General features: G+C 43.3%; 1 protein-coding gene across 5 annotated transcripts in view; it reads right to left on the reverse strand.

Annotated features, from left to right (window-relative positions):
• Nucleotides 1-4,741: 4,741 nt before the first annotated feature.
• DENND5B (DENN domain containing 5B) overlaps nucleotides 4,742-24,827 on the reverse strand; it is a 116,252-nt gene continuing 96,166 nt past the window's right edge. For all 5 annotated transcript variants that reach the window (XM_080392233.1, XM_080392229.1, XM_080392230.1 and 2 more), the window contains 13 exons: nucleotides 24,538-24,669; nucleotides 23,554-23,706; nucleotides 22,967-23,045; nucleotides 21,675-21,756; nucleotides 16,575-16,703; nucleotides 15,078-15,199; nucleotides 13,084-13,229; nucleotides 11,214-11,332; nucleotides 9,865-10,052; nucleotides 8,196-8,278; nucleotides 7,902-8,028; nucleotides 6,918-7,092; nucleotides 4,742-6,066 (listed from right to left, as the gene is read on the reverse strand). In XM_080392233.1, coding sequence (XP_080248359.1) covers nucleotides 5,883-6,066; nucleotides 6,918-7,092; nucleotides 7,902-8,028; nucleotides 8,196-8,278; nucleotides 9,865-10,052; nucleotides 11,214-11,332; nucleotides 13,084-13,229; nucleotides 15,078-15,199; nucleotides 16,575-16,703; nucleotides 21,675-21,756; nucleotides 22,967-23,045; nucleotides 23,554-23,706; nucleotides 24,538-24,669 — 1,719 coding nt within the window. In that variant the 3' untranslated portion in view covers nucleotides 4,742-5,882. The remainder of the gene's footprint in view (nucleotides 6,067-6,917; nucleotides 7,093-7,901; nucleotides 8,029-8,195; nucleotides 8,279-9,864; nucleotides 10,053-11,213; nucleotides 11,333-13,083; nucleotides 13,230-15,077; nucleotides 15,200-16,574; nucleotides 16,704-21,674; nucleotides 21,757-22,966; nucleotides 23,046-23,553; nucleotides 23,707-24,537; nucleotides 24,670-24,827) is intronic.

Here is a 24,827-nt window from a genome sequence, read left to right on the forward strand (position 1 = left end):
GATAACCACTATAAGCAGGAGGAACAGTATCTTACAGATTACTTTATTACTCAGAGTAACTGGTATGAATACTTCAGCCTCTCTGATATAAACCATAATTATTTTAAATTTATGGATCCCACCAAATTGATTATTGAATGACAACAAGGTTGTTGCTAGATCACACAGCAATGAGGTGCTTTACAGCAACGTGTTTTGAAAAATATTCTGTGGGTAAGGATCAGGGTGGTTTTGGCTGTGCTTCCCCCTTCCCTGTCCCTGTCCCTTATCCCCCCAGCCCCCCTTCAAGACAAAGGTGGACTTAGTTAAAGGAGAAAATAATTTGTCTGGTCACATCCTCTTCTGACAGAGTAAGTTTTTTCAGAGGAGCTGAGATGCCCTTCGATGTCTGCAGGGAATACAGATGGGCCCATTAACGTGTCAAGTTCTCCTGCAGAACTACAGCTTTCCACTGACAAATCAGCTCCACAGTGGCTTTGGCAGACAGTTTACCTTAACCACTCACTGGATAGCAGACCTGTACAGGTATTTTCCCATTCCCTTCACATTCTGGGCTGAGCTCAAACCAACTTAAAATGATACATTTCTGATAGCATAGCAGGAGAGAAAATAGAAATATCAGCAATAAAATGATCCCTGACTGCAATGACAGCAGCCTCAACCTCCGAGCTGATGGGGTGACAGACGGGGAAGCGGCTTTGCTCTTAACTTGAGCCCAATTCGTTCCAACCAGCTTACCTGAAATGCTGGAAAGGAACAAACTAGATTGGTGAGCTATTTCAGCTCCCACCCATGCAAGTTTTCTGACAGTTTTCTCCTACTTACCCTTTGCAGAAAACATTGTAATGTTCCCAGACTGCATTAATGACAGTGCAGTGGAGAGGAAGTTCTTTGAATTTCCTTATCTGGACAAGTTTAGTCCTGCTTTACTTCAAGTACTTACTGCCTTTAAGATGCCAGAACCCACTATCTCTGATTTACGTACTTAAGCCTAACACATTTTGTAAGGAGGTGTATTAAGTGTGGCCACTCCTCCTATTGAAATTTGACCACAAGCAGCTCTATGGATTTTATTCACATTTATGGGATCCTATAATTTGGCTGCCACACTGTTGTTAAACACCAGTATCATTAAATAATGTATTTCAAGATTCCCACATTAATGGTCCCAAAGCTCCGAGACTTTCAGTCCTCTCCTTAGATCCTTTGCCTTTTCAAAACCAAGCGTTAAAATGAATGAGCAGACATGCCCCACCTCACATGCACCGTGCACACACACATGCAGGGAACTGCATTTCAGCTACGCAGTTTTCAAAAATTCTATTTTTGCCAATTCCAGCAGGGCTAAAGCTGAGAGGGACAGGGTGGGGGGCATTTCTGAAAATCCAGTCCAATTTAAGCTTTTAATTACTAAGCAGGGTATTTCACTAACATTCATTTGCACTTTTTTTGTTTCAGGCACCCATCTCTCTCTTCTCCATCAACCTCTCTTCTAATGGGACATGCTAACTGGCAGACTGGAGGGCATGAGTTTCATTCCAGGTTTTTAGCCCTGTGTTCAAATTTCAGGGCAACCCACGTCAAGAGAGGAAAGAGACCCTTGGCTGCAGTTATTCCCATGTTTCCCATTTGTTGCCGACAGGATCCCACTGCGCCTCTCCCCACTCCTCCCCATGCAATAGCTACGGAGAGAGCAACGCAGACTGCCTAGCAAATGCCACCCTGGAAAGAGCTAAACTTCACAGGGATCCCATTTTCCTCCTTCCATCAGCCACGCTTTCCACCTAAGCCTTGAAAATGAAGAGCTGGTCAGACTCGGCACAGTCAGACTTCTGTGTCAGGAGAGGCAGAAGGGCAGGTTTTGAGAGCGGACCCTCACAGCCTTTCTCCTCCTTTTTGCTCCAGCAAGTTCCCGGTACCAGGAGACTGTCAGCTGAATCATTTTGTTCAACTTGTTCCCTTTACGGAACATGCCCTCCAGGTTCAGATCAGTTCTTTAGCTTGGGACTCTAATGTCTTGGTTCCTCTGCAAGGAGAAAGTGACACCAACCATTATTCTCACAGTTTTATTTGTAAAGGACATAGCATGAAAAGCTGTATTTCAATGTACTTCAAAACCTGAAAAACCCATGTCAGTTTGTGGTATGTATGTTAAAGTGCTTGATATAACAATACTTTTACTAATGTCGTCTTGAAAATAATCCAGTTCTTATTCAATTAGTAATAATGTAAAGACAAAATATACTTAATGAAGACATTTAAGGATCGTTGTAAGCTATACAGGGCACATTTGTACATTTCAAGTGTAACATACAGTATTTCCCCTTAAGATGCACACCTTCATTTGATTGAAAGAAGGAATTTTCTCAAATATGCCATTGCACAACTATTCTAAAAAGACCTTTTAGAACAATGATACCTAATTACACAAACCAACTCAGAATAAACATGAGTAGATTTTTCCCTAAACAGTAGAATTTCATTCATTTCAGAGAATTATAAATACACATTTTGTACATAGTGAGGCATTTGATTCTCTGACTCCCTCAAGTTACCATGCTGGGTGTTAGTATAACAGGACTATGCAAACTCAGACATCTGTAGATGGGTATTGGACAGGATTTTTTCTTTTTTTTTTTTTTTTTTTTTTAAAAAAAGCAGATACCAAAGAGCTTTGGTCTTTTCCAAGATTCCCTTTCTCAACCAAAGAAGGTGCTTTAACACTGAAGTAAAAACTGTGTTAGCTTAGAAGAATCCTGATGGGTTTCTCACCATTCTAGTGGGTAGAATGATTTCTGTAAACCTTACAGAAAAAACCTCACAGTTTCCAACAAACAAAAGTAGTCTACCAAAAAAAAAAAAAAAAGTAATTATACATGGTAGAATAAAAACTCACTACAAAGAACCGTACTCCCAAGGTTGTCAAATAACTAGTCTTCTAGGAATCTGAGGCACCCAGCTGTGCCCCTTTCAATGTATCTTAGGGTGTTTTATTGCCTACAAGGAAATATTAGACATACATACTTTTTATTGTACTATTATAATATGATGTGAAAACTGAAAAAACCAAACAAGTCAACACTTGCTGAAAAAGCTGACATGAAGTTGAAGTTGAAGTTAAGTGCTAAAGGTTCCTTAACGTAGTTTAAATGGGGGAAGGCCCTGTTCTGAATTTTAAATTTCTCAGGTTTTGATTTATTTTAACTTCAGAAAGACTTTATGTAGTTATTTCCCTTTTGTCTGTGTGTGGTTTATTCATCTATGCTTGACCTTTAGAGATGCTCACATTTCTACTTTACCCTGCTTGCACTTAACCCATGTCACATCGGATTAATGTTATGACTGATTAAATAATAAATAGTCTTTGGAGAAGTATACAGCAGTATACTTTTGAGAAGTATCCAGCTAGCAAATGCAGATGCTGCTGTGAAGAAATCCAAGGACTAAAGAGGTTATCATTTCAGTAAAATGAAAGTCACTTAAGACTTGGTTTGGGCGTGAAAAAATCATGTATAGCAGTCATTAGACATAAAAGGCTTGAGCTGTAATAGAAATCAAAACATCCTAAGCAGTCATTACCAAATAATGCTGCCACATGGTTTCTGGTGCTAAATGTATAATTTATTGATAGAGTTAAGTACTAGGGATGCAGTTGCAGCTGAAGGCTTGTCATGCATTTTCTGCTGACTTTAAGCAGACCGGCCTGGCTACACAGAAAACCCTAACACACCAAATGTCACATTTCTGGAAATGTAAAAGAGATGTCACACAGCTGTGGGCTCTGACTACTTACTCATGATACCATTCATAAGCCTTTACGTTAGTTACTCACACCCACTGTAGTGACATGGCGGTGCTGCCTACAGTATCTGGGATGAGTTCAGTCAGTTTAGGGAAGTACAAGCCTCGAAGGAAAGAACAGCTATTAAAAACTGGAACCCTCATTGAAGTCAATGACTCCCTGACAGTGTTATTTTACTTCTTTCTTAGAAACAAAAAACTTCTATAACATAAAACTCTCCTTCTAATGAAACAAAGTCACACGAATAGTTTTCTTCTGGCTGGGAATATGACGTGAAACTTTGATGCTAAAGTGAGTGCTGTCATAAGAACTGGACAGCTGAAGGACCACAGGAAAGGAGAGAAGCTTGACAAAAGGCAGGTAAGAAAGCAAACCCTAATTCTCATCCTCTTTCCTTTTCCTTAGCTCTCATCCCTCTCTCTACCATGTGCACACTATATTGAGACCTGCAACTGCCCACCATTCCCAATGCCACTTGAGAGCACAGTGCGAGGCAAAACACTTACAGCACCAGTTCGAGGCCTTTCCCAAGCCACAGCTGACAGTGAGACATCCACAGAAACCTGCTGACAAAACGGCCAAGATCATAGGGAATAAACAAGGGAAAACAAACACCTATATTTAAACTAACCTCCAAAACCTAAAACTAGATGAACTTAACTATGCCCTCAAATCCTTCCAACTCCCATCCACAAGAATGGAAAATGCACTCTGTATTTGCCGCATGGTATCCGCAAGAGGATTTTAATGTAATCTCTTGTTAAATTTTTAGCATACAAGATTTCAGTTGTTCCCAGTTCCTCTTCAAGAGCTGTACCTATATATACAGGCTGTATTAAGTAATATATTAACTGGAAAGAGTGTAGGAGAGGAGCCTCAAAATACCAAAGTGAGATTCTTTTCTTTTCCTCTTTTTGTTTTTTTTTTTTTTTTGGGGGGGGGTAGCTGGATAATAATAATTAAAAAAAAGTAATTAAAGATCCTGTACTTCCTAGGAACACTCATTTTGTGGGATAAAGGAAGACTCATAACCTATCAGCATTTCAAAATCAGCTGATACAGTTCAGTAGCACAGCAACATCGGTGTCTGTGGCTCTACAGCAATGATTCTTCTCAAGTACAGCAAGAATTTGGTATGAACCAAATTCCTCAACATGGAGGGGGGGGAAAGAAAAAAAAAAAAAAAAAAGTCATCCACAACACAAACTGGCTGAGGGCAAGAGGGAATCACCAGAACATCTATACAGGCAAGGGACACACTGCGAGTCAAGCAAGCCATCATTCCCCATCTCAGGTTGCAGCAGCACTGCTTAAACAGGTCTCCCGTGCTCTCAGGCTCAGAGGCTGACAGCAGTCCTCCTCTCCAGTGTTTAAGCATTTCAGCACTTGTCTCCCCTTTTGGAGATCAACAGAAGTGACACAAAAGACCTTACAGAAAAAAAATGACAACTCACAACTTCTGTGCATGGAAAGGGTTGAGTCTTCAAACACAATGAAAAAAAGACAAACTAAGAGAGACCATGTACAGTAGGGTAAAACAGCGTATGCTTACAACATTTCCAAGAGTGAGACAATCACAATGGCTACGTAAGGGTATTTGCTGTATTAATTTGCAATACCTGAAAAAAAGCCCTGCTGAGTTTGCGCTGTATTTACACATTGATTGGCTTCTTCCTTGCAAGCAAGTAGCGGCATCCCTTCCCACCTCAGTCCTTCCCTCCCCCCAATCCTTCCCCTGGGTTTAAGCTACTCATAGTCAGAACAAGAACATTCAGTCTAAGAAAAATTTCTTAGAGAATATAATTTCTTAAAGAAGATAGCATATTTACACACATCTAACACATGAAAATACTCTATTTTATACTAAATTTATGTTTCAAATAAACTACAATACTGCATCTTAGCTTTCTGCAGCTTTAGAGGACAGTCCCCATTGGGCACAAACTGGGTTCCTACTCCCATTTCAACCAGCAGCTTGGCCTTACAGTGGTGCACTACCATCGCATTCAAGTCCTGACAGGTCTCCAGTTGTGGTTTGCTTGCTTGGGAAAGGAAAAATGAAGTTCTCAGCAAAGCCATGCTAAACATCCACTCCTTTAATGAGCGATCCTTCTAGGATGATGTTGAAATCTTGCAATGTCTGTAGGACTCTGATGAGGGAGTTGACAGTCATGCGGTCCCGTAGGAGAGCATTCTCCTCATACATCCTTGTAATGGGTGGGCACTCTGCCAGCAACGGGATCCACTGAGAGAGCAAGTGGTCCCTGCAAAGGGGATGAAAGAAATTAATTTAGCATCAAGTACAATAGATCTCAAACTGAAATTCTTCTCCAAGAACACAGCCCAAAACATGCACTCTTTTTGCAGGTTATACATGTTTGCACATAAAAGTTTCCTGTATAATCATAACCCTTGATTTTGTTAGTAAAATACAGGTAACTGAACATACTGTAGGAATCAAGATGGAAAGATATCAGCAGAATTGGACAACTGACTTTGGAGAATTCAGCAACTTTTTCAGATCAGGAACAGGGGATACAATACTCAGGAAAAAACAACAGACTGTTTTCCACCTGGTTTCCAGACAGACAAGACAAAAGTGGTACTTATTTCTAGACATACCAACTTCCACCCTCCAAAATACAACTAAGCACTGCCCCCACCCCTCCCCAAGTACAAGACAGAAAGCATCCTATTAGGAAAGAAAGATTGCCCTGGAATAGTTTTCTCAAAATTATAACAGACATCCCATTTTCAAAGGCAAAGTGATTCAATAAGGATTTAGAAATGCACCAGCTCTTGCAAAGAAATTCTGCATTCCCAAAGCCAGCACTTCATCAAAAATACAATTTCAAGACAAATTTCATACATATGCCTGTCAAGCTAACAGTTATAAAAGAGCTCAAAACATTTTTAGCAGTTTGGACACTAGCCATGTATCATTATTGTTTCTTTGCTCCAATTTTTCATGTAGTATTAAAGCTGCCTAAAATAGGTACTGGTTAATAGACAGGTATGAGATGTCTTAAAATGGAAAACTAAAGGAAACAAAACTGGTGTAAAAATATTCTAGTCTCATGCAAAACGACACATACAACAAAGAGCAGTTAGGTACCTTGTCCCCAGGCAAACCAGAATTTGAAATTTGCCATCCTTTCCAATGTTCCTTGGAGCTGTATTGATGGCGTTCACATAATGACAAAAGGTTTTGCATGAAGATCTCTGAAGCAAAAGGGCCTCCTCATTGTCTCCAATCTGGTCACTGGTTTCAAAATAAGCAACAGCTTTCTCTGTGGTAGAGAGAAAATCAGAACCTAGTGAGCAGAAGTACTTCATTGTGACATAGAATAACGCAAGGGAATCCTTAAAAAAAACAATGTGCTGAGAGCTGTTGCACAGTTTATATATGGATTCCTCACTCTGAAGACCATAAGTAGGTGGTGATCTCCACCTTTGCCACACAGCAGTGGTCAGCAGACTGGCTGATGTCTAACACAGGTAACATCAAGGAGCTGCAACGAAGTACCTTACCAACAGTTTCATTGTAAGTGATACCATCAGCTTTGATTTCTCACCTTTTCTAAGTAAGAGCTTACCCTCAGGCTAAGTATCTCAACTTGTGAGCATGTTTTAAGGGAATAAGTATGTCTTAAATTACCACAACATAGGCCTACAGATAAGCATCACCATAAGACCGGTGCAGTGATTAGAAGAGTTCCCATAACAAGTAGAAATCTAAACCTTTCACTCCCTGTGCCTTTTCCCAACTCTCCCCTTAACATGGATTGCTACTCTACCCCAACCTCCAGCCTACCTTCTGTCTGGGTACAAAAGCAGCTGTTTGAACATCCACTTATGAATAAATGACTAGAATTTGAAGTGCTTTCAAATTGCTGCACAGATTCACACTCATCTAGTATATAAAGTTTAGTATTTCTCATCTACTGTCTTGTTTCTCACTGACTTTAAGCAACCTGGACCAAGTGCTAGGCAGAAACAAATGGCACCCTAGCTGACAAAAATCCAAGGCCTGTGTGTGAATAGTAATTTTGCCCTCGTCTTTCTCCTCCTCCTGCCTCCAAATCACATACCAGCTTACCTATGAAATCCCAGATGAAGACATTCTTATGAAAAATGCGAGCTGACTTGAATCCATGGTGGAAGACCTGCTCCAGTGCTGCAACCAGACCGTTTTCTCCACACAACAGAATGGTAAAGCTCCCTCTCTGTGGGGGAAAGGGAGAGTCTGTAAGTACAACCTGACTTGTTCGTATGCCAGAAGCTTCAAATCTAAAGGTTATCAGTCTCTACTGGTACATCAGTTCCATTTCTGTTTATAAAAATACTTACATGCATTGCAGACACCAGACAAGTAATGAAAAGTAAGAAGTACCTCTTTCTCTGGCTTGTGAAAGTGTTTCACAATATTGTTCACAGCTTCCCCAATTCCTTCTTGGATCTGTCCTGCATTAGGCTCTGTGAAATGATTGAAAACATACTAGCTGAATATACCAACTTTAAAACATTCATCAAATTTGTATGATAACATAGCTTGAACTGCGGGAATTATTCTGTTTCTTTAAAAGAGTTCAGGCAATCATGTGTCTTGGGTAAACCTGACCCTTAAATACAAGCAACTGATGAGCAGCCCTGGAATAGTCAAATAAATCACCCTACTTAAAAATGCACAACCCAGGGATCTGGCTTGATTAATATTTTATTTGAGTTAATCATATCTTGCTCATCACACAGAGCACAGCAACCTTCACACGAAGAGACATGGGCTGAAAAGTTGTTGCCCAGTCATTTGGCTCCTACATGACAGGCCAGAAAACCCAGCACTAATTAATTCCCGACTTGAACCTGCCATGTTTTATTGAGGCAAAACGACTACCTATTTACGGCACATGTTTAGTCATTGTACCAGTGCGAGGGGCCACAGGCAGAGAATATTCCTTATTAATGATTCCAAGAGTAAGTCATCTTCTGCGGTAAAACATATGGCACATTTCTGCTCTGAATCTATTTAGCTGTATGCCTCTGTTACTGAATCATGCCATGCCTCCACCTGCCGCCACCTCATCTTCTGCACAGGTACCTGCAGAAAATTATCTAGTCCCTCATTCACTTTCTGATTAGAAGCACACTGAACTTTTAAAACTTCATTTTAAGCATATGTTTTCCAGACTTCAATCATTTTCATGGCTCTTCCATGAGTCCTTTCTAGTTTTTCAGGCATATGTAGGTTGCTATTAGCTTGTCCTACAACTGTTATTTTGGGAGCATGGAGTAATTAATTCAGTATCATTTCAGTACACGATGCCCTCCAGTCTTTGGCAGGTCTAACACAGAGCTTCAGGTAGCTCACAAGGCAAATGAATTACTGGGCCTTAGTGTTCTCAGACCTAAGGAAATGCTCTGGTGCCTTGCCTGCTCCTCCAGCTAATATGGACTCGCACATGTGAAGAGCTGCGGTGGTCCCGCAGTGGTTTTTAAATGCTATGTTACTCCTGGAGGCTAATCTTTCCTTGCTTCACATTTCAGCAGTCATGTCCTCTTAATTTTACAGGAGCTGCACAGATTTATGAATCTACACTGTGCGCATCTGTATGCTTTAGCAGAGAGTGCCTCACGTGGCCCTTACAGTCCCACGGCCTGCTGTAGCTAGGTGCAGTTACTCATAAAAAGCTAATTTTAGGGATGTGAATTTCATGTCCCCTAGGGTCCCTCTGGAGATGCGCTCCCGCAGAAGGTAGTTCACAGCATCCACATCAAAGCTCTGAACTGCCCTTCAGAGAGGACTGTCTTCCCACCGACTGCGAAGTGAGCCGGGAAACTGAGCAGCCCCAGCTACTGCAAATTCTGCTGCCTCCTCCTCCCTCACCTCACAGCCCCGTGCTCCACCAAGAGACCGTTACCTCTTGTCAGATGCGGACATTGAAAGAGGCAATGTCTACAGCCACAGAGCAAGCCGCAGACACACAAACCAGGACAGGGAAAACTCATCAGCTTGCTGCCCCCTTCTCGAGGGCCCCGGTGAGAAAGGAAAGGAAAAGACTTACTGGTGTTCTTCCCTGTGAGGGAAGTGATGCTCAGTCGTCGAGCCGTGGTAGGAGATTTCTGCTGGGGTGGGGTACGGCACTGTTTTCCCAGCTCTTCATCAGACGTGGAGGACACCAGCTCTCCAATGAGTATTCGCTCCAAACTGCCATCGTCAACTCCCTTTCCCAGCCATCGCCCACAGGGAAACCTGCCGCACACCCAGGACAAGCACAGGTCAGCCGCCCAGGTAGTCTAGCTTGATCTCAAAGCCAGAGGGACAGTTAGCACCCAGCAAACACTTCTGATGGGCAGGGAATACTCTGTAGCCAAAAACTTTTCACAAACCAGAACTCAGCAGGCAGCATCCCCTGTACCATCCTTAGGAAAAGGGAAATATGCAAAGCTTGCATGCAAGCACGGGACAACAGAAAGCATTATACGCATCTGTCATGGTCCACATCTTGATTTCTGCTGGGTTATTTTTCACTTGCAACCACAACTGATATTCAGCCTTTAAAAATATTGCGATGATTAATAATTAAATCCCCACACAGACTTCCCACCCAGCTGCAGCCATGACATCTCCTCGTACTCAGACCTCACCTCATATTTTATTGCTGTACTTTTTGACCCCATCTGCAGTCCTAATAAAATCCATGCATATGTCCATACCCCGAGTCCTTGTACCCCGTTTCCTCCTAGTTTCCCCCATACACTGTGGCCAACCCTGAGCTCTGGAGCTCACCTCTCTGAATTATAGTTTTCCAAGTCGACGTTTATAAAAAAAATAAAAATAATTAAGTGTGCTTAGCCAGATGTTTTCTAAAACCAATGATGAGTTAGAAAATCATTTCAACACCAAAGGCATGTACTCAATAGAAGATTAAGACATTATCAAAGCCTTTTATTTTCCTGTAATCTGAGTTTCTGTACATTTGTTACAGAACTTAGACATTTGAATATTTTTAAAAAGAAAAAGAAACCAAAGACTTGTCCTAAACTATCATTCCAGCTCTTGGGGGTTTAAAGAGTTCATTTGTCCCTCACCCTACTTTAAATCAAGAGACTTAATTATTAGAGACAAACATATGAATTACTTCATAAGTATCCATACTGTCTGTCCTGTCTCAGAGAGATGCAAAGAAAATCCTACATTCAAGTCTCGTTTGGTATTTATCAGTTTATTCGACTCCAACTACGGCTTCTGAAATGAGAGCACTAGGGGTGGGGGAGACGAACCCAACCCTATCAGGTACCCAAATCCGTTCACAGTGCTCCGTTAACTGAGGAGAAGATGAATGCCTTCTTGCTTTCTCTAGATTTAACAAGTAAGAATTTCAGACAAAGAAAATTAAAACTTGTTGCTTACTTGTACGTGTGTCCTGTTATTTCATTTCTGACCATGACACAATCAACCAGCCACTTGGCTAGTAGCCCTGAGTTGTCATGACCAATCTGAACAGTCGTCAGCTTCCCTAAATTCTGGCACTGAAATGAATAACAGTTTTTACTTACTTTAAAAAACAACAGACAACACACACCCCCACCACATGCACACATATGGTCTTAAATGTATGTTTTTACTCAGTTTCCTTTGATTTATAGAGCAAGTATTTTCAACCAAACATGCAGAGCATTTTGAAAAGCAGGTTAATTATTTTAAGACAGGAGAAAAGAAATAACTTGAAATAAAACTATTAAAAGCTTGTGAAGAGTTTACATTCTTTGTTGTGAGCACTCACTGAGTATTTCTGAGAAGTATTAATTACAAATTTCTGAGCTAAGTTGATAAAAAGGTATGCTTTTGTAGAATCAATAGATCTTCAGTACAAACAGCTTTTCAAAAATGCATTTTGAGCATACTGACCTTCAGCTGACTCCCTCTACACTACGAAGCAGTCCCTAGATCCTTTATTATTTTCAAAGATCAATTTGCTTAAGACAAAAATCACTAACGTGAAACTCTTAACAGCATAAAGAGACAGAACAAGGAAAACAAGGGACCGTGAATTCCAGTGCGATATGTAATTGTAGGTGGGGCTGGCAGCAACATCTATTAACGTCACCTAAACACTTCCCTTGCAGACCCTGGTTTTCGTTTCTTCTAATACTGCCAAACAAGCTGCTTGGGCTGACATTTTCCATAGTGGGTGGCTACCCAAGATGATATTTTAGGAAAGCTTCAGCCAAAGGAATAATCCAGAACAGTGTTAGCATGGTCCTTAGAAAGGTCTAAATATGTTATTTTGCTTGTTAGAAGCCTGGAGATCTTCTCTACAAAATACTAACATCTGAATGAGAGGCAGCCATTGTATCATGAAAATAGCCTCCCCCTCTCTTCTCTGTCAAAATCTACCTGTATTTGCAAGTGTGGGTTTTTAAATCGTTGTTAAAGATCAGTCCACATATGCTCAATGGACACACCTTTAATTTTAGTGGCAGATTGTCCTACGAAATCACTTCTTACTGGATATGGTACAGCCTGGAGCTATAGGAGCCTGACGGGGCTTTCCCCGCAATTCCCGCTAGCAGGAATTGTTTTGGGGTGGCACCAAGCCAACCTGGAACTGATGGTGGGAAAGCAGAGAGGAATGCCGGGCAGTCAAACACCAAGAGAAAACCACAGCGAGCATAAAGAAGAGAGCCCGACGGGGACAGCAGCTCTGCGGTTTGCCGGGGGTAGCGCCTGAAGCTGGGAAGCCAAAGAGCTCAGGGGTTAGACTGGCTGGCTGGCAGGAAAGCGGCAATGCCGGACAGGGAACTGGAGCAGGAGGAGAAGAAATTTGGGACTGGCCAGAGGCAGAACGGGACCTGGGTGGCAGTAAGCGGGGAGACAGATTGAAAGAAGAGAAAAGAAACTTGGAAGGGAAACGAAGAGCCAAAAATGAGAAAGAAAAAAAAAAAAAAAAAAAAAAAAAAAAGGGGAAAATTAGGCAAGGAGACATGGCAGGGAATGAGATGCAGAAACGGATTGGCCAGGTGAGAAGAGGAGCCAGGGACAGGGACAGCAGCGAAGCCTGCGGTTAAAGGTGTGTGCTCACAGGGAACTTCCATCTAGCGCAGGAAGGGCAGGCAGCGCTGTTTTCCCAGCACATATTTGAAGGTATCAATGACCTTAAAAACCTGCACAGAATCTGAAATGCTGTGATCTTAAGACAATAAATCCAACCTTCACCAAATCAGTCTATTTGTAAGCATGTTTCAAATTGAAAAGTAAAATGTAAAGAGCAGGTACTCACCTCAAATGTCATTTCTAGATGGTTTTTAGGAATCTGCATTACACCTGTGTCTCCTAGTTCTCCTGATACACATATCCATGGGTTTGACGTGGTTATTGCATTGCTTAGTTTTTTGATAGGAATTATCACTGACCTATAAGGGATCACTAAGAACAGGAAGGGGGGAAAATAAGTTAGTTGTGACTTTTTTTTTTTGTCCCTCCCTTAGAGTAGAGTTTCTGGGGCAACCCCTTGAAGGCAAGCTCTTGTCCCACGTCTCAGCACCCTGACAAGGAGCACCCTTCTCTCTTCTCCCCATAAAGGCAGAGATGAACCTTGCTGCGGCGGCAGAGACTCTCCCCTCACGGGGGGTCACAGCAGCAGCCCCCCTCCAGCCAGCTGCGAGCGAGAAGACGCAGCCCCACGGCCCGGCTCGGGGGAGCCTCCACCGCACTAACCGCTGCCAGCAGCCCCCGCCGCTCACGGTTCAGCGAGGGGCTTGGTGCTGCCTGCCCTCGGTGCTGCCTGCCCTCGGTGCTGCCTGCCCGGAGGCGCCCGCGGGCATCTGGGGTGGGGGTGCGGGGTGGTAGGCAGGGGCAGCGCGGCCGGGGGAGGGGGGGGGGGCAGCACCGAGGGGGGGGGCAGCACCGGGGGGGGGGGCAGCACCGGGGCAGCGGTACCGCACGGTGGTGCTGCAGCCCCGCAGCAGAGCCGGCCGCCTTGCCGCAGCGCCGGGAGCCCGCCGAGGGAAGGGGCTGAGCCCCGTGTGCGGCAACCGCCGTCCCCGCAGCCGGGAAGGAGTTGGGGGGCAGACGGCAGGTGACAGGGCAAAAGGAATGTCAGAAATGCCGGCAAGGATGGTAACGCCACAGCCAAAGTCCCAAGTCTTATGTGTCTCCGTGGACATCCCCCCATTAAATTATTATGATGATGATTATGTGTATGGTTATTATCATCATCATCGTTATAACTATTATTACTATTTTATTATTTTGCTTTTAAATCTGCACCACCCACACATGCCTAAGACAAAGACTGCCACCCACCCTGGTTTGGATTTGACTCAGATACTGCGTACTAGCACCGCAAGACTCTCCTGTTTCACAAGCTGCCTTTTTGGCTGGGTAAAATAAGCCAGGCTTTTTACTTTTTGTGTGCCATACAATGATACTGCACTCAAAAAACCACCCTCAAATTCCAAGTGCTTGTCCTACAGGGGGAAGCTGTCAAACTGGATGCCCTGCAGAAATAAGGTAATCAAGGATGAATAAATCTCTTTGTGCTGTGCTAGTTCTGAGGGGATTTATTGCTTTAAGAGGAGAAAAAGTAGACTGAGTGGCTGTTTTGACAGCCATGTAAAACTTGAGTCACTTCACCCTGAACAGGCAGGGAAATGAAGACCAAAGGCTGCCAAGGTGAATCCAAACAATTAGGTCAGCTTATGGGGTCCTGCTGCCTTTGCATTGCCCAGTGCTAGAAAGGAAGATTCATTTCCAGATTTCAATCCAACCCCTGCTCTCCTTCTTACAAGAGAGGAAGGGAAAGGGAACCTTTTTGGCATTTAAAGAGAAGCAAAAAGAGATTTAAAATACACAGCAGAGCACAAGATGCCTTGTATTTCATCCTCCAAGACTTCCTCCTCCTCAGTCTGTGGCAAGCAGGCTGTTAGGATGCACACTTAGCCACGGCCGGGAAGAGCATTAGGATGTAGAGGACTTGTCTGGGAGGGAAGATGAAAGAGACTACACAGCTCTCGGCAAGGAAAATGAAGTGCTACAGCAGCACTCTATGCTGATTACTCTCCTTTGTGCAATGCTCTTACGCAGAGCTCCCACACAACCTTGGCTATCCAGCTGGTTTCCCAGAGCAACACCCAGCACCCATGAGCCTGGCAGCAACAACCACCATTTCCAGAAAAGGGCTCAGCTACTCAGGCACCAGCAGCAGCATCTCTTACAAACCATGACAGCAACTAATTGTTGTTCAGGGGAAAAAAAATTGATTCTCCAACTCACTGATTGTGGTGAAGACGCTTGTGAAGCAGAAGTAATCCACAGCATTGAGTGAGAGCAGGTGATACAGAAACTGTTCCCGTTCTTCTTCACAGCGCAGGAAAGCATAACGCTTGTACAGTTTCCTGGTAGAAAGAAATACACCGCCTTTTTTGTTGAAAAAGCACCAAGTATCTTAAAAGGTGTTTGAATCTCAAAACACCAAATGAAGAGTTGATCTTAATGGGAGCTATGAAAAGTGAGGTTCCCCAGCTAACCCAAGCTGCTAGAAACCCATAGTGGGCATTTACCCCCTACGCTACACATGGTTTACAGATCAGTCTTGGCTCCACGCTACCATAGCAAGGCTACTGAGTTCATCTCATTAAACAATCAGTTTTGGTTTTGCTGCAAAGCAGAGATACAAGCTAACACTGCTCACAACAGCAGACCCGAACCAACATCCAGCAACCTCATTTCTTCCCTGTGTCTTCCCACTGTGGAATAGCCTTGTCTAATTAACTTAATCTTCTTTCTGCTCCACACTGTGACAGAGGAAACTAAGCAGAAGACATCAAACCAGGGAGGGCACCGAGCACCAGCACGGGTCTTCCCACCACTCTTGCAGTTCGGTGAACCAAGTGTAAGTCACCTATTGCTCAAAGCAGTGCAAAGGCACACCAGGAGGTAGCCTGGCCCTGCTCTGAGAAAGCACAGAGCTTGTGACACTGCCTGTAGTCTGAAGGCAACAGGCTCCCAAAAAGCTGCTGGGGTAGATAGACGTAGATGAAACTTCAGGAAAAGACTGGTCTGCCACCATGCCTTTAGCTGATCTCCCAAGAGGTGACCGTCTCCAGCTACTTCTCTCTCTTCCCATTAGCAGATTTGAGTTTTTGGTAGCTTCTGGCATAAATCATGCATGTAACCCATCACAGAGCCAGAAGTGCAGGCAATAGCTAGGATGTTTTCATTTCATAAGGTTTGGGGTTTTTTTCTAAATGCATCACTGTGAGAAAATGAAGTCAGGGAACATCTACACAGGCAGATCCTTAAGTGTCTGTGCTTGCAAAAGGAAGCAAAGCTGGGGGAGCTGCTAAGTGGCTGGGAGGGCTGGCCTCTAACCCAGCTCATCCACAGTCAGGATGGGGCCTGCCTCTGGCTTGAGCCAACATCAGGCAGGGCTGCTGTGAGAAAAGGGGCATTCCTGCCCCAGCTGCTTCATTTGCACAAGGCAGTGACTGTAGGGCCACAAAGCCGCTTGGATCAATGCACTGACCTGACCAAAAACTGACACCTCCTTCCTTAAAATTCCTTAAAATTAAAATGCAGACAAGCAGACTTCTGCCCTCCTGGGTGGGCAGTACCTCTCCCCCCAGCTACCCTCTGCCCTTCAATCACTTCTAGCTGGAAACTACAGTACCCAAATGGGGTGCCCGGCTGCACCCCAAGCCTGCACAGCACCTTGACACACCACCGAGGAGAACGCAAAAGCGAAGTTTTGAGCAAAAAAAGCCACCTTACTTGGCAAGTGCCTGGTTGGAAAGCAGCTGCTTCAGGTGCTGAGACAAAAGCTTCTTCTCCAGAGAAAGCCTTATCCAGGCTCGGGCTCGCCCCACATCAGTCTTTATCTCACTCATGTTCTGAACATGCCTGAAACGAGTGGGAAAATAAAATAAAAATAGGTTAATCATAAAAATCCTACATGCTTCAAACGGCAACATCCAGTGTGATGCAGCAGCTGAACTGGAAAATGTCTTCTGACATCATTTCTAGGGAAAGAGACCTTCAGCAGGGCCCCACGGATGCTGGCATGGGGACATGGGGCAGCCCTTCCCAGGCATGGTGGGTTGCAACCCAGATGCACTGCAGCCCATATCAGCTGCTCTGTCCTGGCATTTGCTTGGCCGAGGTGAGCAGAGGTAGATTTGCTCACCCCTGCACTGCCTGAGGTAGGTGTCCTCACGGACACTGCTAACACTTAAAAAAAGCAGCCGCCGCATGAGACCCAGTTATATCATCGTCCTTCCCTCAAGCTGCTGACACAAACGGTTATGTCTGGGAGAGCAGAGGACAAATACATATCATAAGAGTTTCTCCAAACCACAGTTCGCTCTGAAGGCTCTAACAACCCCCTTGATGGCAGCAGCAATGGGAAATCTGACAAAAAAAAGATCGTCTGGGCAAAACCTGCAACAGGCAGTCACAAGCAGAACTGCATTTTCAGAGATAGGAGGGGCCCTTGTGTAAGTGATAATCTGAACAGCCCTCCACATGCTTGGTCTGTAGGAAAGCAGAAGTGTTCCATAGGAGCTTTCTTCTATGGTTTTGCTTTTCTTTTTTAAACTTCACATATATTTTGTTTGGAGAATGCCGGAAACCCTAGTTTTAGAGCACAGGGAGCTTTAGAAGAGGAAGTGAAATGCCATGGCAGGGTGAAGCTGCTTCCAAAAACCCCCGACTTGGTTAATAAACAGCAAGAACTGTAAGTAACAGTTTCCAGCAGGAGAAAAGACAAGGCTGCAATTTCTTAATTTTCACGCAGTTTGCATGTTAAGTGCGCAGGCAGTTCAGCCCTCTAAACCTCTGTGGCAGGCTCCAAGTACCATTTGCTGAGTCTGAACTGATCTCTGTTGTGATCTACTTCCCAACTCTTGCATCTTCCTTGAAGGCTCTCCGTGCATTGCTGAGTGTTAGGAAATGTGGCAATATTTACTCCAAAGAAAATCCAACAAAGTTATGCTGTGACTGATGCTTTTTACATTGACTAGTATAGTCTCACTGTCTCGTGCTTTCCCCCATCTGTTATATCCAAGTACGTGCTTTGTGTTATATTTAGACCCTGTATTATTTGAGAAAAATACTCTCTTGTTTATAGAGTTTCTAGCATAACAGAATTAGGACCTTAAGGGCAAATTTGCAAAGTACAACTTAGTGCTGTCCAGAAATACAAGTTTGCTCTGCACAAATGAAGTAGATACCAGAGACAGCTCAGTAGCTCCGTTCTCCACCAGGCTGACCCACTGGATTTCTCAAAATACAGGTCAATTGCAAACCAAGCTGATATGTCTGCATCGCATGGCTCTCTGCTGTACGTATGTATCTGAAGTACCATCAGGAAGAAACAAACAGTAGGAGTAATGGTAGCTTACCAGTAACAAAACCTAGTCTACTTAAAATGCCTTTTTAAAAAAACAAGGTTTGGGGAAAAAAAAGATACTTTTTCAAAAAAAAAAAAAAAAAAAAAAAAAGAAACTTTGCTCCTGTTCCCTAACATGACACATGGATAGTTCTCTGATGGACCAGGTGAGAGATACTAATTCTCAGTGAGCTGTAAAACAAATGCAGGAGGGCACATTACACTCATGTACAAGTCCCTGCCCTTCATAAGCAAGCTCAGCAGCCTCCCTCTGTCAGCAGTGATGCCTACCAGCTGAATTACTGCTGAGAGCCTTGCTCCTGGCACTGGAAAGCCCTTCCTGACTCAGTGTGGCAGCCAGCATTAGACCTTCCAGCCCAGATAGCTGGGCACATGATCCAGAGTCCTTGAGAAACAGGATGTGCACTCAACTACATTGTGTTGAGACACTGTCCTCAGACATTTCAAGTCTTCTGAGATGGAAAACTCAAGTACAGGCTATCATCTCCCTCTCTCCCCTTCCCCCAGCCCAGTGCTTGGCTTGAATTACATCTAATATGAAACACTGAGTAGAATATGTTATTTTACTGTGAGAAGATTCAAGTACAGATGGACTCAACTTTATTCCATGCATGCTCTGAATCTCTTCATTACCTTTTTCTGGTTCAGACCAGATTGGCATTAATTGTGCATTTGGGAAACATAAGGATCTGCAACCATGCAGCTTGCCAGAGACATCAGAAAGATTCAGTAGTCAGTCTTGGTGTCAGCAAAAGCAGAGTGTAACAGAACAGAGCATTCAGGAACTCCAATTTATTTTACGCTCAGTTGTGAGAGTCAAGCAGCTCTATTTTTATCAGTGACCTAAACATAAGCACTGTATGCTTACCACTGCACAGCAAACTCTTCTTGTCAGAGCCCTGAACAGCAATCTCAATGCGACTCCCTAGGTTGGGACTTGCTTTTAATCCCATTAGTAATAAAGAAAAATCTATTTACCTTGTCAAATGTAAGCCTGGGGTATGGCGAGACATACCCTCTGCAGATAGCTCTGCTGATGGAAGAGGTTACAGCTGCTCACTATCACCATGCCCCAAGGACGGTGTGCATACTCCCCATCCCAGCGCAGTCAGAAATGAGCCATACTAGCTCATTCCATGTAGGTAGCAGGTCTTTGCTAACCCAGCTTCTTTTGACTGCAGCAGGTTAAGCATCACTGCTGTGGACCCAGCACCTGGGGCTTGCACCTCTGCTGCAAGCTCCCCGTGGATGGGGAGGCACCACACAGGCATGAAAGCAAGCGCTGGCAGCAAGGAAGAGCTTGCCTGGAGGGGAAGGACCCCACACTTGAATCCAGCTGGACCAAAGGTTTCAGGGAGTTGCCTTGGCACTGTCTGGTCTGGCTGGACACACAGCGACGTGCCCGAGGGGTGAGGCCATGCTGAAGGCAGGCTGCAGCAGGAGCCTGCCAGGGAGCTGGAAGAGGGCTGGGAGAGATGCTGCAGATCCCTGCCTGGAGGAAAGGCTGAAGGGCATACCCCCAAACACACTTGTGCAGAGACTCTCCAAGCAAAGAACCAAAATAAACATCTTGAGCATCTAAGATGCCTGGCTTTGTGAGGGAGGCAGAGGACACACCACGTTACCTGTAGCGCAGGCTTATCACACATTCAGAGCGTGACTGTGATTCAGCCCTGTTTTTTAAGCTGTTTACATAACCTTGCATGAGCCATCAAAAACAAGCCATGCTTAGGTAATGCTTAACCCTCTAGCCATTAGTTCAGTTAGCACCATAACCCCGGCAATTTAACAATTACCCATCCTTCTAACTTCAGCATAAATCTGTGTGTGCAAACAAATACTAAGCAACATTCCTTCCAAGCAGGAGAAAGTATGCCATGAGATTACACATGGCAAATTCAACTCACCATCTGCCCAGCATTTTCTATGACCAGACATGTTTTTGGACAATCAAGAATACCCAAGATATTACAAAAATTAATGTTCTGCTTCTGTACTTTTTCTCTGAAAAGCAGTGGAAACAGTCCTGTGATTCAAGGAAGAGAGCTCAGATCCAAGCTGGGCTTTCATTACTCAAGTGGAAGTACGTGGAAGACAAAACCCCTGCATGCGGCAGCAAGCGCGCACAGCCTCCTCTGTCAGCGATCCCCTCCCAGCACGTGAGTTTCCGCTCCAGATCCTCCTTCACCCTTTCCTCAGACTGACCCTCTACATGCCTGTCAGTCTCACAGGACTGAATTCAGTAAATAGCTGCCATGTCCCATGAGAGGGATGCTAAAATGACAGACACATGCTCAAAACAACCTCTTGGCATTATACTCCTAATTACACTGTATGTATTCTCCCTCCCACTTTTGCATGTCGTTTTAGCCTTATGTGGCATGTCATATTCTTTGAAATCAGAGCACAAGACTCAGACTACATAGCATCATACAAAAAGGTTGTACACTGCAGGTGGGAGGTACAGTCACTTTCTTTGAGAAAAAAATCTCACATCAGAAAAAAAAATCTCTGTAATAACACGCATAGTAAGAGTCACATCACTGTAATCATGGTTTTGTGAACTAACGATAATTAATTTTATTTTTACCATAAGATTGTTTGCCATATTTTTATGTGGAAGAAGGGCATGGTATTACAAGGAACAATATTTGTGTTGCCTTATGCATTAAATTGCTAGCAATAGCTAGCAGCTCTTCACAGATAAGCATTATTGCATTGCTCCTCCCCCACTTTTCATGGCACTTTTACCCATCCTGCAGTCCTTAGCAATGGCAAGTGAAGTGTCAAAACAGTGGCCTGACCTGGCAGTGGCTTGATCAAAGAGCTGCCCTGAAGAACTTCTGCCTGGTTCTGTCACATCAGCCTCCATCTCTTCTCACTCTATAACCCTTCTGATTCCCAGCCAACACTACTTAGAAAGCTCTCCAGAGCCAGGCTGTGGTCTCCCACAGAGCCCTGCCCTTACGTCACATCCAAACTTTAAATTCACCCAAATACTGGTTTGATTTGTACATTTATTACTGTTTTCCATAAAATGCTAATTGAAAAGAAAGAATATTGCTCAGCATTGCAAGCAGGTTTTTATGTCCCTTTGCTCTGTCTATCAACTGCTTGGTCAGTAATTTAAAACAAAGAAAAAGAAACAAACTCAAGGTACTAAGGAACTCAACATATCTGCTGTGATTCATAGAAGCTGGCTTTATTGCTAGAAGAACCCCCTGGGAAAACAAAAACTCCAGTAAAACTTGTGTGGTTTTCATTGTCTTTTAACCAAAATAAATCAAGTGAATGTGCAAAAAATTTTTGCAAAAACAAAAAGGCAACACTTCATAGATCTGAATGTGGGCTCAGGAGACTCTTTAATTCCCCATAGCCTTCACAGACCCAAAACTAATAAGGATCTTCACCTTATGCTACACAATTAAAACCACAATTAATACTTTAGGAAACAAATTGTGTACCTCATATCTTGTATCAGGGAAACCCTCAAAGTAGGCAGAGTAATTCCTGTATCAGACTTCCGTCTTTCTGTTCCAACAGCAACTACAGTAGAGAAAATACATGAATTTAATACAAAATCATAGTAATGGTCTGCAATGCATTTGTTTTACATACAGCTGAAAACAATCTTAAGTGGCTGGTAACTGCCATGTTTCTGTGCATTATCATTAACTCTATCCTGGAAACGTAGAAGTAGACAAAATGAAAAATGCTTAATACATTACCTGTTCCTTCCTTAATCCAGCACTGAACTTGGAGATTTAGCTTCCTTTTTCGTAGGTGAAATACATTAACATAAATCTGTATGGCAATGGATTTTATTAGAAATATGTTTCTATGGAAAGCTCACAACTGAGGACACACTAAAATTAAGCTACACTAGCATATTTAATGCTAAGAATGTCACGCATTTCTGTGCTCCGCTACTCTGATCAAACTGCTTTGTGGTGACACATTTTGCTCTCAGGAATTTGTGCCTGCCAGCCAGATTGCTGTGTGCATTACTCATTGAAGCTCACTAAAAAGCCTTTTCATGAGCAAGACTAGTTTGTCCATAGATATGTCTTTAAGGACTGTTCATACAAGTTCCCATCTACAAGATCTGGAGGATTGGAGAGTCCTTGGAAGATGACCCACTGAAGTTCAACTACAATATCCAGCAGCAGCCACTGGGCAGGGAGATCTCAAGGTAAAACCAAACTTTCTCACAACACAGCAGTAATTTAGTAATTATAAGGGGGCAAGCAAAGCATAAATGGAGCATCTGAACTGATTAATAGAGGATTATACAACTTCTGAACTATACCATCCACCAGTATAAAGACTTATTGAACATGGAGTTATTCACATTGGGATTTGGTAGACAGATTATGCTCATTCAAAGAAAATTCAGCTGTCTTAGCCGCAGCTCTACACCTTCAGCTTCTTCAGAAAACATCTTTTGCGGAAGCATTGCTTCTCACACCTCTCTCAGTGCTGATTAAAAGGGAACAAAGGTAGTGAACAGACATCAAATGATTTTCCAGACAGGGATAATAAGTATGCTCCTTTGCCTTCAATGATGTCAATCTATTTTGTCCAGACATCAAGGCATCTTCACAATGATTATAAAAGCTGTCAAAATGTAAATGTGATATTAGCAAGAAAGAACACTGACATCTTGCATGGGTGTCACGTGGCTGCACTGTTCCTGCCGGGCCCAAGTTCACTGGCTGTGATGGACCCTTCATGGAGTCAGCTGCCAAGTACTCACCTGGGGACTCTGCACTATGCTCTTGCTTCTCTTCTCTCTCCTGGTACTGAAGTAAATGGGACCACAAAGCAGACTTCCCCTGAAAATTGAATATGCAGTATACAGCTTTAAATGAATCAGGCAAAAGAAAAGAGGCCAATGAACATGGCAAAACAACGGGATGGCATTTCAGCAGGTAAAACTTTCAGTAGTGAAAAATCAATCCTCCTCTCTTGGGCATGAACCCTCAGGAAGAGGAGAGGACCAAACCACTGAAGTAGCAGTGTCCCACCTGCCTTGTTTCTTTGTCGTCTCCCTGGGCTTTCCTTGTAAATGTTGAAAGGAAAGAAACCAAACACTTATTTAACATCATTGCAATTTGCAGAGGTACATCTCAAATAGATAAAAAATAAACCACGCCCTCCAAAAACCAACCACCCCAAACTCTTCAAACCCTCACAAGATATGAACCAGGGGCTCTGAGCTGAAGGAAACCTCCCACTTTATGCTGGAGTGACACCACTGAGTAGCAGCTTAAAAGGCAGAGGTGGCATTCAGTATTTGCTAGAGCACCGTATGCACAAAGTCCCGAGTTTCCAGTTACCAACCTGCTTGACCTGCAGACCATGGCTCCAGATTCTTTCTAGCAGATCACAGAGACTAGCAATCAATGTATTTTCCTCCAGACCTGTTATGTTGGCTTCTCCATGTCCAAGCTCAACTGCTTCATGGCCCATCTTCTCTACCAACATGCGTTTAGTCTAAAAAAACCCAAAACACCGTTTCCAAGAATGTTATCCAACAAGAGACAGAATTTATAGATGAGTTTACTTAAACATGCTTAATCTATAGACCGTTGTTGATGGCTTGACCAGAGAAGCTTCGAATCTCTCTACAGAGATGGCAGATTAAAAATAATAATTTAAAAAAATCAGCATGATTACTCCATACTGTCCTATTTCTATACCCTTTATCTATTGCCCTGTTTCTACGCTGTTGGTCTATTACCAAACAGTATCAAAAAATAGAGCACAGAGCTAGATACATTGGAGTCTTACTCAGCATCTGCTTTCCTTCTTACAGCTATTAAACTTTAAACCCCAGGTAACACAGTATACCACCAACTGGAACTGACACAAAGACACCAGGAAGTTATACTTCCATGGCTATAAAAGCTTCTTTAATATTAGAAACTGCCATACTTCACGTGCTCTGCCTAAACAACTTCCACAACAGTCGCATGTGCTGAATGCTTCCCTTTTGACCGAGGGTCCTGAGCCTGCTATGTTTAGGCTACATGTAGATATGAACAATTAAAGGAAATCCTTCCTAAGATGTCTATCACGCTGATTCTCCTTCCTGTCCTTTTTAATCTTTCCACTAACTTTAACTGCATAAACAGGAGTCAAAATATGATCCTTTCTTTTCTAGCAGTTGAAAAATACAACACTAAAGGGATATCCACCCTGCAATCGCCTGGGTATACTGACAGACCAACGCCATTCCAGCTGTGAAGGACTTTCAGGACACCATCTGCAAATGCTATTTACACTCAGTGTAAGCAAGGGTAGAGCACACGGGAGAGGACCTACCTTCATGCGACATTCCTTCAGTAACCCTTCCACAAATTTCCAGTTGGTCTGTGCAATCACAGCTGGAGAGAGGTCTGAGAGTTTGGGCTGCCTTAAATTTTTTCCTAAACTCCTCGCCTCCTGCATGTATTTCTAAAAATTAAACAGAATAATTTCAGGTATTAAAAGTTAGAGGGGCTCTCCTCATCCTAATTCTAGGTGAGCAAATGCTGGTGAAAAGGAACAAGCTAGTGTTAATGTGGGAACAAAATCACCATCTGTCTGATGTTTAGGTGTCAGGCTGTAGAAGT

Source organism: Falco punctatus (genome assembly GCF_963210335.1).
Source record: "Falco punctatus genome assembly, chromosome: 6".
NCBI lineage: Eukaryota > Metazoa > Chordata > Aves > Falconiformes > Falconidae > Falco > Falco punctatus.